Genomic DNA, 14,453 nt, shown 5'->3' on the forward strand with positions numbered 1-14,453 from the left:
GTCAGTGCCAGTTTGATGGCGAGTACATGTGGTGCCTGTTCTTCCATTCTTGTGATACCCCACTTCAGAGGATGGGCTCAAGCTCTATCCAGGAAAATACAAGAGGTGCTATGTTTTAGTTTCCTTTTTTTTAATGGTGCCTCTTGTCCTGTTTGGGAAGTGGTTGGGCACAGAGCTACTGATATTGTTACTCTGGTTTTAGAATGAGAGACTGATGGAAAGAGCAGGTAAGGGACTGGCCCTGACATGGACAGAGAAGTGGCCAGCTTAGCGATAAAAAGTATATAGGACTGAAGTGAACTTGGGCACACACAACATCCAATATGCTAAATTGTGAAGCTGTTCTTGTGAAGCTGATATTGTTGCTTCATATGTGATAACAGATAAATTAGATCATCAGTTTTGAAGTGATATGTAGTTAAATCTCTTTTCCTTTTTTGTTCAGTACTCTTGTTTTAGCTTTCGTAAACTCTGGGCTTTCACGGGACCAGGCTTTCTTATGAGCATCGCTTACTTGGATCCGGGAAACATTGAATCCGATTTGCAGTCTGGAGCAGTGGCTGGATTTAAGGTGAACATCTAGTCCTACCACTGTCCTTGTAAACACACAATATACCCTGATATCCGTGTTGGATAGCAGCCTCAGGGGCTACATACAGATGCTTTATTGGCTGTGACACTCAGGTGTAAAGTACTCCCCATCTGGTCTTTTATTTTACCCACATAGTTTTCTTAACAAAGGAGAAACTGCAAATGGGAGAAACTGAGGCTCAGAAAGGTACAAGGTGACCTAGGAGGTCATGTGCAAAACCTGATATAGAACTCAGAGCATTTGATTCTTGACCTTGGCTTTTCCCTCAATTTTAGTGTTTCCTATTCACGTGGCCAAACAAACAAATAAAAAAAAAAAACAGGTGTCTAATGAATGTAATGGGGTTTTGTTCTTCTTAGTTGCTCTGGGTCCTGCTGTTGGCCACCATTGTGGGGCTGCTGCTCCAGCGACTTGCAGCTAGACTGGGAGTGGTCACTGGGCTGCATCTTGCTGAAGTATGTCACCGTCAGTATCCCAAGGTGAGCAATGTACTGTCCTGTCTGTCTCTCACCCATATCATAGGAATCTGTGTCTGGCATATGTGCTGGCCCCACTATATACTGAGACAGTGGAGGACTGGGGGCTTGTCGCCCTGAAGAATGGAAGACCCAAGGGAAATTCTATAATTTTTCTTGCTACCAAGCCATGTTGTTTCCCTTGTTTAAAATCAAACTTGAGATTCACTTTTTCCCCAGAACGTTTCCTTAGAAAAATTGTGTTTGAGTAAACATTTACCATTCATTCTAGCTCCTGGCATCTAGCAATGCCCAGCCCGTGGGGGAGGGGATACTCTGTCCAAGCACTTTATTCATACCTCTATGTCGCTTCATCAGTTTACCTTATATATGTATCTCTTCTTTTTTGTTTGACTTTGCCATCACTTTGAAAAAGGTAAATTTTTTTTCCTTTTCTTACAAAGTATATACAAAGTATAAGGATCTTTGGATTTGCTAATAATTATTTTTTGATTTATCCTCACCATGGGGATTACACTATCCTCTGTAACTTCCTTCTGGACATTATGGGACTTTCTTACTGTCACGTAAGACAGGAATGAACCCTGCGTCTGGAAGACATTTTTAACCGAGTTTCATCTTTACATAAGATATTGATCTGCCTCTTGTTTGTCCTCAATATTTAATCTCCTTTCCTGGCTATGAGCGAAAGATATCTTTATCTGCTTTTCAAAAAACCTTGTAATTTGTAATTTCTACTAGCTTCTCTTTCTTCATGCATGTTAATAGTTGTTTTGTTGTGACAAGATATTTTTTGGACAATTGGTATCTGCGGGTGTTTTTTATGGCTTCAGTGAGCCAGCATAACTAAATTTGTCTTTCATCTGGATTGTTTGGCCTTATTAGTTTCCTACTTTGTTATATGCCACCCATTTCCAACCATTTCACCCTGAGTCCTTTTGCATATCTGTTCTTTCTCACTTGCTTGTGTACTGTTATTACATTAAAAATGACCCCAACCTTTTCATGTTTGTTTTGTCTTCTCAGCTATGGTCAGCATAGATGTTTTGTCCTGCAGTCAGTTCCTAGTCTCTCTTGATCCCTATTTTAGCATCCTTATTCTCTCCCAAAACTTTGAGGATTGTTTTTAGGCAGGAAACTAAGTAGAAATTGATGAAAGGAAGTCCCATTCATTTCTTGAGTGGAAAGGAAAGAGGAAAAGGTAAGATCAGTTGGTACCCTGACCTTGGTTCACAGACTCTGCCATGTGGAAGCCACTTTCCTTCTCCAGCTGGGAGCCACAGTGCAGTGATGGGCTGAGTAGAGGCAAGTTCTGATACTTCATCTCTAGTCTGGAGACTTACAAAGGACAATTTATGAGTCAATGCTAAAAATATGAATTCTAACATATACAGGGTATGTTCCTGGAAATGATTGATCAGAGCCATGTCTTGCCGGGCTCAGTGACTCAACACCTGTAATGCCAGTGCTGTGGGAGGCCAAGGGGAATGATTGCTGGAGGCCCCAAGTTTGAGACCAGGTTGGGCAACATAGCAAGACCCTGTCTCTACATGAAAAATTTTAAAAATTAGCAGGTTGTGGTGGTGCTTGCCTGTATTCCTAGCTATTTGGGAGGCTGAGGTAATAGGATGGCTTGAGCCCAGAGTTTGTGGATGCAGTGAGCTATAATTATTCCACTGTACTCCAGCCTAGGCAATAGACTGATACAGATTGAGACCTTGTGTCTAAAAAAATAAAAAAAAAGAACCATGTCTTTCTATTGTTTGGTGTTTAGGTCCCACGAATCATCCTGTGGCTGATGGTGGAGTTGGCTATTATTGGCTCAGATATGCAAGAAGTCATTGGCTCAGCCATTGCCATCAATCTTCTGTCTTTAGGAAGGTAAGAGGATTTTCCTCTAGAAAGTAATCCGTGTTTCAGTGGGTTTCAAAGCAAAGGTGAAAACAAAAACCCAACTCATTTTTAATTTTCAAGATTCAACTCAATTATTATCTGTTCTGTGGAAGCTTTCTGGAGCTACCTTCCTCTCCCTCAGAACATGTAGGCTCTACGTCTTTCATTCCCATGGTGCGTTATATATACCTCTCTTATAGAGTGTGGTATTTTCTGTTATAATTATTTATTTGTTTCTTAGTGTATCCCATTAGATAGTGAACTCCTTGAGGGTAACACCTATACTTTTCAGCTTTGTATCCTAAATATCTGACATAGTAGACTCTCAATCAAAGTTTGAATGAATGTAATCAAGTTGGTGCTGTTATCTTAAACTACCCAAGGTCTGGTTTCCTACCACTGTCCCTTCTCCCGTAAGTCCTGGCTTTTCGAAATCTTCTGTATCTAGAGAGCTGGTGGGAAGAAAGTGTTTTTCAATGTTTCCTTTCTTTTCATTGCTGTCCATTTCTTATCTCTGACCTAGGGTTCCTCTATGGGGTGGAGTCCTCATCACCATTGCAGATACCTTTGTGTTTCTCTTTTTGGACAAATATGGTAAGGAGAGTGGCAATGGCGGGGTCAGTAAAAGGAGCTGCTTTATTTCATGTGGCTGCTGGGGAAGTCTGCCTTCTGTGAGCTGACTGCTGCATTGTCTCCTTTAGGCTTGCGGAAGCTAGAAGCATTTTTTGGGTTTCTTATCACTGTTATGGCCCTCACCTTTGGATATGAGGCAAGTGTTATAGGCTATATTCATTAGCTTTATAAGATGTGATGGGTATTTTTTTTTTAGCCTTTCATTATAAAAGACAGTAATTATGCCAGGATGGTTTAATTGTATCAGTTATCAACAAAAAGCCAATTCAATCCTGGGCCAATTTTGAGAAAATTTGATTTATACCAAAGATTAGTGTGCAGAAAGGCCTGTGGGTATTACTAAGTTAAAAATGACTAGACTTCCTAGGGCTTTCCAGACTAGACTTCCTAGTCACACGTTGGCCATCCTGATAATAGAACAACTTGGAGAGGTTTAGAGAAGGAGTTGCAGGGTGCTTCTTGGCTGTTACTTAGAGGAATTCTGTTTTTGCTCATCCTGATTTATATTAATTGAGCTTGAACTTTCTGTGTATAAAAAGAGTTGATGAACTATAGGGGATATACTGGATGTTTCTTGGTTTCTACCCCAACCCAGGCACTCCTAGTAACCAGTACCATTACTTGCAGTATTAGCTCCTCTACATGTCCAGTTGTTATAACTGATTTCTGCTTATCGGCCTGGATGAACTTTAAAAAAATCTATGAGTAGATTATGCATCTCATCCAAAGGCTTCCAAGAGAAATGCTAAGCCAGGGAAAAGTATGTATGAGAAGTATTTATGATTGAGACTGAGTACACACTAGTGGAAACATCAAGTGATTTTTAGATGAACATAGGTGAACAGAAGCAGGATAAGTAGATATATGCGAGAATTGATTCCGTGTCTTGGTTCTGTCTCATAGGAATTGCTGTGAAGCTAATAACAGTAATCTCCTTAGCCATTTCATTTCTTTTGAATATCAGTTACATTCTATACACATCTGTTTTGTGTATCTAAAATATGATGTAAAATATCTCAATACTCCAGTCCTAGATTCTATGACACCCGGTAGGAAGTCCCTTATGTTGCTTGGTTCTTTGATGATTCTGTATTCCTCATTATCATAGGGAGTTGCAGAAGAAGACGTTGCTGAGTGTTACCTAGTACTATGTTACTCCCCCAGTCTCATGTCCAGGGAAGGCTAATGGTTATTCTGTTGGCACGTAGTATGTTACAGTGAAACCCAGCCAGAGCCAGGTACTGAAGGGCATGTTCGTGCCATCCTGTTCAGGCTGTCACACCCCACAGATCCAGCAGGCTGTGGGCATCGTGGGAGCTGTCATCATGCCACACAACATGTACCTGCATTCTGCCTTAGTCAAGGTGAGCAAGGCCCTTATCTCAGTGGCCTCCTATGTAGTTGATGAGATCTTTTTCTTTAACTGCAAGTGACACAGCGTTAGTTTATAACTATCAGAGCCCTGAAGGAACAAGTTATTTTCCAAACCTGGACATTTATAATCTCTACATGCTTGAACTTGGACTCTTGTTTTTATGGCCAAACTGACCAGAGATTACTGGCCCCACAGAGAAGGTGGGACTAAAGTTCTTCATAAAAGGTCTGAAGGTACACCAAGCCTCTTGTGTTTAAATTTAAAAAGCACGAGTGGCCTTGTGGAAGTCAGGAGTACCGCAGTCCAACTAGGATTTTACTAGTAAGTCTTACATAATAATTTGCTGGGAGATTTCAGCAGCCTTTATAATTAGTATTATACACCCCGTAGAACTGAAATCAGGTGTTTATAGGTCAGTGGTCCTTCCAGCTACAATAACTGAGAACTCTGTAGTCACTTAGTCTCTGTTCTCTATTTGGGGTGTGCAATACCATCAAAGAGCATGAAGTTCTTAATTACTCAGTGAACTAGGATGTAGGTGAGTGTTAGATCTCTCACATTTCATCTGGTCAATTATTTACCCTCTGAATCTCTCAGCTGACTCCAACTCCTGAAATGCTACAAGGAAATTTGCTCCAACAGGTCAAAAAATAACTACTGGTATTATCTCTCTAGTCTAGACAGGTAAACCGGAATAATAAACAGGAAGTTCGAGAAGCCAATAAGTACTTTTTCATTGAATCCTGCATTGCTCTCTTTGTTTCCTTCATCATCAACGTCTTTGTTGTCTCAGTCTTTGCTGAAGCATTTTTTGAGAAAACCAACGAGCAGGTGGTGAGTAACAGGGTCATGGGTGGTAGTGAATGTGAGGGTAAAGTGGAGACTGTCACGTGGTAGGAAAATACAATGACATGGAGCTGGGGGGGGGAATAGATCTCTAGCCTCCCTGCTGTCCTCTAAAGTCACTGTGTACCAGTCAGACTCTACAATCTTGGGGCTGATCAAATCTAGGCCCATCTTTCTCAGCTTTTGATTGGGAGAAGTCAACAAATAGAAAACAGAAACTGGGACTAAGACAGAATTTGTTTTGTTTTTTATGGAGGCAGAGTCTTCTTCTGTCATCCAGGAATGGAGTGCAATGGCATCATCATAGCTCACTGTAACCTCAAACTCCTGGGCTCATGTGATCCTCCTGCCTCAGCCTCCCAAGTAGCTGGGACCATAGACATGTGCCACCTATACCGAACTAATTATTTTAAGTTAATTTCTGTAGAGAAGGGGTCTTGGTCTGGTGCCCACGCTGGTCTGAAACTCCTGGCCTCAAGCAGTCCTCCTGCCTTACCCTCCCAAAGTGCTGGGATTACAGGCAAGAGCCATCACACCTGGGCTGTTTTGTCATTTTGATTTCTGTATCCTCTGTTTTTTGTTTTTTTTGTTTTAGAGGGAGTAAGTGAGGTTCAATTTCCTTTTTTTTTTTTTATTGAGACAGAGTCTCCCTCTGCCGCCATGGGTAGAGTGCAATGGTGTCATCTTTGCTCACTACAACCTCAAACTCCTGGGCTGAAGGGATCCTTCTGCCTCGATCTCCTGAGTAACTGGGATTATAAGCACACACCATGATAACTGGCTAATTTTTCTATTTTTAGTAGAGACAGGGTCTCAACTCTTGCGCAGGCTGGTTTCAAACTCCTGAGCTCAAGCAGTCCTCTGGCCTTGGCCTCCCAGAGTGCTAGGGATTATAGGCTTGAGCCACTGCACCTGCTGTCTGTATTGTCTTGATTTCTAACTGCCTATGTGGTTTTAAAAGTATTTTTTTTTTTTTTTGAGACAGAGTCTCGCTCTGTTGCCCGGGCTAGAGGGCCGTGGCGTCAGCCTAGCTCACAGCAACCTCAAACTCCTGGGCTCAAGAGATCCTCCTGCCTCAGCCTCCCGAGTAGCTGGGACTACAGGCACGCGCCACCATGCCCGGCTAATTTTTTCTATATATTTTTAGTTGTCCAGCTAATTTCTTTCTATTTTTAGTAGAGACAGGGTCTCACTCTTGCTCAGACTGGTCTTGAACTCCTGAGCTCAGACGATCCACCTGCCTTGGCCTCCCAGAGTGCTAGGATTACAGGTGTGAGCCACTGCACCCGGCCTGCCTATGTGGTTTTGATCACCATTTGTCTCCCATCCAAAAGACCTCTGACTGCTGTCTGCTTTGACTAAGGGCTATCTGTCTGGGAGTTCTCTCATGTTTGAAGCCTTCTTACAAGCCTTTCCTCCTGTCCTCATTTACAATGCCCCAGCATTTATGTATTACCATGCACACTCTTAACTCAGTAAAGATTTTTGATGACCTAGGGATGTAGAAAGATTATGGAGGAAGACTCCAAGTTATATTGCTGACCGTCTCTGCCCCCATCACAACCTGTCTCCAGCATTTTCCCTCCAGCCTGCCTCTCATACGTGACTGGGTATGATCTGTAGGAGAGCTCTTATCTGGTCCTGGCTTCTAAAACTAAAGTTGCTCCTGAACTGCTTTGGGTTCTAGGTTGAAGTCTGTCAAAATAGCAGCAGTCCCCATGCTGGCGTCTTTCCTAACGATAACGCAACACTGGCTGTGGACATCTACAAAGGGGTAAGCATGTTCAGATTTGTGATCTTTGCTTCTGAATCAATATTCTTCTCATATTATCTGGTCTTTTCTGTGAGTTTGCTTCAGATCTGAGCATATCTCCCCTGGGGTGTCATTTATTTCAGAAGTCAAGATGCCAGACAAGCATTTTGGATTACATGGGAGGGAACAGAGGATCAGCTGAAAAGAGGAATAGTACACCAGCATTTCTGAAACTCATGTTGATAGCATAGTGTTCTACAGGATGTTAATTGGGGTGCCTAAAGAAGTGTTCTTAGTAAAGTGCTCGTTGCTGGGCTCTCTCAGTCCCTTTATGCTGCTTATATTGTGATCCTCCAAGAGTAGAATATGTAGTACACCGCATTTCCTAGATTTCTTTGAACGTTCCCTGCCCTCCTATTACCATTTTCCAGCATAATGTGTTAAGGAATATATTTGGGAAGTGTGGTGTGGTGTAGACCACTTTTTTTTCAATACTTAAAACAGAGGAAATGAAGGCTTCAGAAGCTTGGAAAAGAGAAAGGGACTAGGCTGAGGAATAAGGAGCATCTAGTAAAGTTTAGATTGAAAGCCTTTAGAATGAGGTCAGCACTTGAGCCGAGCTTCTGGGACAGGGCCAGGCACGCCTTGGTGTAGGTGGTGCATAGCAAAGAAGAGGGAGAAATACCAGAGAGAAATGCTGTTTTGAGACTTGTCTAAATAGATTATTGACATAAAGATTTCTTTCTTCCTTGTCTCTCCCAGGGTATTGTGCTGGGATGTTACTTTGGGCCTGCTGCACTGTACATCTGGGCAGTGGGCATCCTGGCTGCAGGACAGAGCTCCACCATGACAGGAACCTACTCTGGCCAGTTTGTCATGGAGGTACGTGTGGCATGGAATAGAGAGACACAGCCCTTTCTGTCACTTCTTAATCCCGTGATTCTGAGGTCTATCCTGAACCTCCCTAACCTTTCTCTGTTCCTTGTTCCAGACCTTAATCCTGCTCTGTATTTTCTTCCAGGGATTCCTGAACCTAAAATGGTCACGCTTTGCCCGAGTGATTCTGACCCGCTCTATTGCCATCATTCCCACTCTGCTTGTTGCTGTCTTCCAAGATGTAGAGCATCTAACAGGGATGAATGATTTCCTGAACGTTCTGCAGAGCTTACAGGTGAGGAGGGAGCTGGGGCAACTCGCATCCCATTTAGTCAGGCAGCATTATGTACTGTCCTTGGGTAATAAGCCTAGTGCTGGGTACTAAGCCTAGTGCTGGGTACTGGGGGGAAATTGAGAGGAAGAAAGAGGCACGGTCTGCAGTAAACGTATGTGAAATTCCTGGCATCCAAAAAGCTTTTAGAAATGGATTGGTGTTTTTAAGCCTGTTGAGTGGGAATTGTGAGCTTTACTGACGTGTAGAACACAAAATTACAGTTCATTAATCCAAGCTACCATTAAGTGAACATATAGGACACTGTGCTAGGTCCTGTAGAGGTTAAGAAGACAAGTCACATGCAAATATTGTAAAGACAAAAAGACACTTGGGATCTTAATTGATGCTAGGTGTATGACAGCTGTACAGATTCAACAAAATGCTTCAGCATGTCGGAATGATTATCATTCCTCATGGAGAAGATGAGGCAGGGTTCATGTTTCCCTTTCATTAGCCACATGGTTCTCTAGGGTGATATGAGGACCCCTGGTAGCCCCATCTGATCTTACTTCTTTCTTTTCCAGCTTCCCTTTGCTCTTATACCCATCCTCACGTTTACAAGCTTGCGGCCAGTAATGAGTGACTTTGCCAATGGAATGTGAGTATTGTCCTCTTAGCTCCCCAGAGGGCATAGTGATATGTGGGAAAAGCTGTCATCATCCAAGAGGCCAGTGAGAAATGATTCACATAGGGGAGCTATATGCTTTGAGAGGCGATTGCTAGCTCCACAGCTCCTCTTAGGCTTACAAAATGGAGACTGTGAATGTAGCAAAGGAGAAAGCACATTTTTCATCTCAGGGGGGAAAAAGTTCAGCTTTCAAGCCTTTAACTCTTCAACTGCAGCCACTGACGTCTGAGGTACCTTAATTCTTTGTTAATTTATTTTAATGAGAAAGGTATAAGCTAGTACCTTTATATATATTCCTTTAAAGGATATATGGGTATTATTGCATTTCTAGGGACATAAATATTACGGATTATTTGGTGGTATTTTTCCCCTCTTTCTCCCTATCATGGTCTACCTTTGGCCCATTTGACCTAAATTGGAACATAATAAAAACCAATTTTCACTTCATTTTTAAGTGCCTCTACCTCCTTTCCTGTTTACCCCATAAGATGCAGTTTCCTTTTCTGTGTATGGCTGGGTTGGACTAATCCATCAGTGACTGTGCTCATTCCTTTACAGAGGCTGGAGGATTGCAGGCGGGATCCTGGTCCTTATCATCTGTTCCATCAACATGTATTTTGTAGTGATTTATGTCCAGGAACTAGGTCATGTGGCATTATACGTGGTGGCTGCTGTGGTCAGTGTGGCTTATCTGGGCTTTGTGTTCTACTTGGTAAGTCCAGGCTGGAGGTGGTAGGGGCACAGGTTCCAGGGATGGCAGAAGTGAGACTGACTGACATTCAGAAGTGAACAGATCCAAAAGAGCACATAGCAATCTACCTGCAGGTTGTTGAGTCAATTTATATGGAGTTGTCAAATGAGCTATTTATGAAACAATATTTCTAACCATAAAACTCACGTTGGTTCCTAAGATCTGTCATTTTTTGATTTCTGTTACTTCTATATGGTTTCCATTCTTAATAATTCCTAACAGCAGAGTGTAGTATGTTTGAGGAAGTACAAGGAGGGTAGCAGTACAGAGGGCGGAGAGTAGTACAAGATGGAGCTGGAGAATGGGTGTGCAGTGTGATTTAGAGCTTTGGGGTGGGACACATGTGGGTGCACAGCCCAGCTCCACTTTACCACTTACTAGCTGACCAAGGAGAGAGATTCTCTCGTTGGATATTCTAGAGTCCTTTTTACAAAGCATGGTTATAAAACCATAGCTATAAGGAAAAGGTATGTAAAATTTATACACACATTATCAAAAAAATTTGTCTAAATTATGTCAAAATAGTAATAGTAATTGTCTTAGGAAGGTGAGATTATGGATATATTCTCTGTTTTCCAAATTTTCTTTAATTTTGCTTACTTTAATGAAAAACAGCCAAAGCAACAACAGCAGCGAGTCCTTCTCTCTGCACTATACAGGTTTCTTTGAAAACTAGAAGGGTTAGGGATAAGGAACAGCAGAGTTTATGCCATATCTAGTACAGAGAATGGCTAAAGATGGAGGGTGGAAACCTGCTGTTGATATGTAGAAGACTTACCTGGTCCCCATGCCAATATGCCACACGCTAGGTACTTGATTGAGAAAAATCACTTTAGTAAATATTGAAAAATACTTTGGATTGATGTATCTCTTTTCTTCTTCTTCCCAGTAAACCTTGTGCACACAAAGATTGTGCTGACTCTATGATCTAGGGACTGACTTCAAGGAAAAACAAGGAACTGATTGTGTCCTTGACAGGAATTGTTTTCTAAAATTCACTGCAGAAGTTAGGGGAATCCTTTCATAACGCAAATTGGATATGAAGGTGCAAAGTTGTCCTCAGTCAGCCTGAGACTAGTGAGATTGTTGAAGACCCAGTTTTAGAGGTGAGGGCTGATTCTACAGCAGTATACTGCTGTTTAGCTCCAAAATAGGAGCTTCACAGAGCAGCTCAGGAGACTATGCCAGCTGGATTAATCTGTGATTCATTCTCCCCATTATAAGAAACGGGGAGGACTGGAGAAAAGTGGTCTTCAGGGAATGCCCAGTTGGATAAAAGAAACCCCAAGCACAAAGCAGTAGGACAGAGAGAACTCAGTATTGATAATAGTGTGGAGAAACTATGTGGAGGAAGACAGATTTCAGGATTGTTTGAAGGAAGAGTGGGGTTGGGACAATGACTTGTGCAACCTGTGGTGGTAGAAGAAGGGCAAAGCCGGATATTCAAGGAAGAGAACAGGTTTGCATTTGTGCAGCTGTATGAGCAGTCATGGTGGGTAAGAGGGCTCTTCAAAGAGCCTGGTGAGTGATGACCATATTTTATCTTTCAGAGTTGGCAATGCTTGATTGCACTGGGCATGTCCTTCCTGGACTGTGGGCACACGGTAAGCATCTCTAAAGGCCTGCTGACCGAAGAAGCCACCGGTGGCTATGCTAAGTAAACACTGGATTAGTCTGTCTGTCTCCTGCAGGTAGCCATCAGAGCCAGTGTGTTTCTATGGTTTACTGTGTGAACATAGCTCAAAGTATGTGCTGATGCACAGACTGCATTTAGGACTCAAGTGCTGGTTGGGGGAGACCTTCTTTCATATGTGTTTGAAAGATGGAGTTATTTTTCTTTTCTTGATCTCCTAACCTGGTAACTGGATTAGGTAGGATCTTTGAAAAGCTGACATTTGCTACTGTCATTCCAACACTAAACTCTTAAGTAGCTGCCTAAGGGCTATCTAGCTTGTTTTATCCCTTTGAGAGATAATCATCTGTGCATGATTCTTGACCAGGCCATATGTTTCAAAAATTTTCAGAAAGTGCAAAACATTTTTCATAATACAAACAAGAGAATGAGTATATAAGTTTTGTTTACCAAAATAGACTGGATTTTCAAAGGCAGATTAATTCTTCTTATGCATACCCTTTCAGTTATTGTAATCATACAAAAATCTCAACTAGGGTGGTCATCCAGATGAAGTATAAGTTTCTCAGTGGAAGTTAAAAGGGGTGAGAAAACAAAGAAGGTGAAAAATGGACAACTAGCAAAACTCCCCTGTAGGTGGTAGTTACTAATCACCTTTTGAAGATCTTCCTCAGAGATTGAAAGCTTATCAGCATTTTCTTGGGAGTCCTGATTTTAATAAACTTCGTGTTAGTATAGAGCTCTCCTGATGATATTTAGTCTTGAGCACATATAGTTGTAAAACCTTGACTTTCCTCCTCCAGGAGGGCGGTGATAGAAAAAGATGGCAGCATTTATGAACTGACATTCTCATGAGATTTTGGGGGTGGGGAGAAAAGACTCACAGGAGGAAGAAGAGCCATCTGTTTTATTCCTAAAAGCCACGTCTCACCAGAATTCATCATGTTGTTCTGATGCACCACTCTGCCTCCTGCCCAAGATGACTTGTCAGGCAAGTCTCAGGAGCTGTGGAGCTAATCATTGCAAAGCCTGCTCTCTCTCTCTCTCTCTCAGCAAGTCAGTAGGTGTCACTGTGGTTGCAATGTTCTGTGTGTCAGCAAGGTTGAACTGGGCTACCTCTCTACAGCTGTTTCCTCAGAGGGAAAAACTTTGAGACCAGATGGTGGAGCTCTGGAGTCAGAGGACATGGGTGTCTTCAGCGTGCAACTGCTATCCTTTAGCCACTTGTGACATTTTTACATGTGAAGCCTGAGACTGTGTGGTTATCTGAAATCAATCACATTTGTCTGCTGGAGATAAATAATCAAAAGTCTTCTATAGCCATTGACGTGGTGCGAACAGTAATGGGAATAGCATTGAAGGACTTCTCATTTTCGGAGCTTTCCTTCTGGAGTCCTGGCTGATTGATGTTCTCTGTTCATCTGAGCCCCCAAAGACATTATTACTGATACTTTGCACATAGTGAAAAGTTCAGACTGGATGGACTGTCTCTTACAAAGCATTAAGGGTACACTAGTGTGTTTTACTGACTAGACATTTTTCCTGGCCTCTCAAATAATAGAGTACAGAATCATGAATGACAATTCCCCTAACTGTTCCTCCTCATATCTGCCCCTCTCCCCCTACCACCATCATTCTCCAAACTGGTTGTAAAGGTATTCTGTGAAGATAATCAGGGACTGACATCTTAAGCTTTTGTCTGGCTGAAGTAGGTGAAGGCCGAATTGGCAGAAAAAAATTCTTCATAAAAATATACGACAACATTTACCTTTGCTCAGGTCTGGGTGGATTCAATCAGTCTGAGATTCACAAACATTTAGGAACAAACCTAAAAGCTGCTAGTATTCTTTTTTTTTTTTTGGTGAGACAGAGTCTTACTTTGTTGCCCGGGCTAGAGTGAGTGCCGTGGTACCAGCCTAGCTCACAGCAAGCTCAAACTCCTGATCTCAAGTGATCCTCCTGCCTCAGTCTCCCAAGTTGCTGAGACTACAAGTGCACACCGCCATGGCTGGCTAATTTTTTCTATTTTTAGTTGTCCAGGTAATTTTTTCTATTTTCAGTACAGATGGGGTCTTGCTCTTGCTCAGGCTGGTCTTGTACTACTGAGCTCAAGCAATCCTCTCACCTTGGCCTCCCAGAATGATAGGATTACAGGCATAAGCCACCATGCCTGGCCTGCTAGTATCCTTTTAAAGGTTATATATATGACTTGCAATGGTAGAAAATTTCTTCCCAGTTAAATGACATTTTATAATACTGTGTGGTATTTTACAGTGTTCACAACACTACCATAGCTTATTCCATTTGATCCTCAGAGAGAGAAAGTATATTTCAACCAGTATGCTGGGTGCAATAAAAAACACGTAGAAATTTAAGTCCTCTATTCCACAGCATGTGTGGTGCTTTTTCACAGTGCGTTTGTATGGAATGTTTAAAGATATACAATTATACTTTATATTAATGAGTCCTTGTTCTCCTTATATGTCACATGAAATAATTGTGCTGCTACAATATACTAGAAATGAACAGGGGGAAGAGGAAGAGCTTCAGTTTTGCTCCTGTGAGGACCCATTAGTGGTGTTAGGAGTGGTTACAAGTGAGCTTTTAGTAACCATTTAACAATATGTAAACTTGGTTTGTAATTAAAAAAAAATTTTTCCAAT

General features: G+C 42.0%; 1 protein-coding gene across 9 annotated transcripts in view; it reads left to right on the top strand.

The window, feature by feature from the left end:
* The window catches only part of LOC123640372 (natural resistance-associated macrophage protein 2), a 51,611-nt gene that overhangs the window by 24,787 nt on the left and 12,371 nt on the right, over window positions 1-14,453 (top strand). For 8 of the 9 annotated variants that reach the window (XR_006735960.1, XR_006735961.1, XM_045554924.1 and 5 more), the window contains 13 exons: window positions 446-571; window positions 952-1,071; window positions 2,843-2,949; window positions 3,485-3,555; window positions 3,663-3,730; window positions 4,803-4,958; window positions 5,645-5,803; window positions 7,503-7,589; window positions 8,331-8,450; window positions 8,590-8,739; window positions 9,303-9,376; window positions 9,965-10,118; window positions 11,708-11,761. Coding sequence is in view for 7 of the 9 variants with exons in the window: in XM_045554924.1 (XP_045410880.1) it covers window positions 446-571; window positions 952-1,071; window positions 2,843-2,949; window positions 3,485-3,555; window positions 3,663-3,730; window positions 4,803-4,958; window positions 5,645-5,803; window positions 7,503-7,589; window positions 8,331-8,450; window positions 8,590-8,739; window positions 9,303-9,376; window positions 9,965-10,118; window positions 11,708-11,761 (1,446 nt within the window). In the remaining 2 variants the exon portion in view is untranslated. Of the gene's footprint in view, window positions 1-445; window positions 572-951; window positions 1,072-2,842; window positions 2,950-3,484; window positions 3,556-3,662; window positions 3,731-4,802; window positions 4,959-5,644; window positions 5,804-7,502; window positions 7,590-8,330; window positions 8,451-8,589; window positions 8,740-9,302; window positions 9,377-9,964; window positions 10,119-11,707; window positions 11,762-12,593; window positions 13,518-14,453 lie in introns of those variants that run through there. The other variant, XM_045554919.1, reaches the window with a different exon arrangement.

Source organism: Lemur catta, chromosome 6, assembly GCF_020740605.2.
Source record: "Lemur catta isolate mLemCat1 chromosome 6, mLemCat1.pri, whole genome shotgun sequence".
Classification (NCBI taxonomy): domain Eukaryota; kingdom Metazoa; phylum Chordata; class Mammalia; order Primates; family Lemuridae; genus Lemur; species Lemur catta.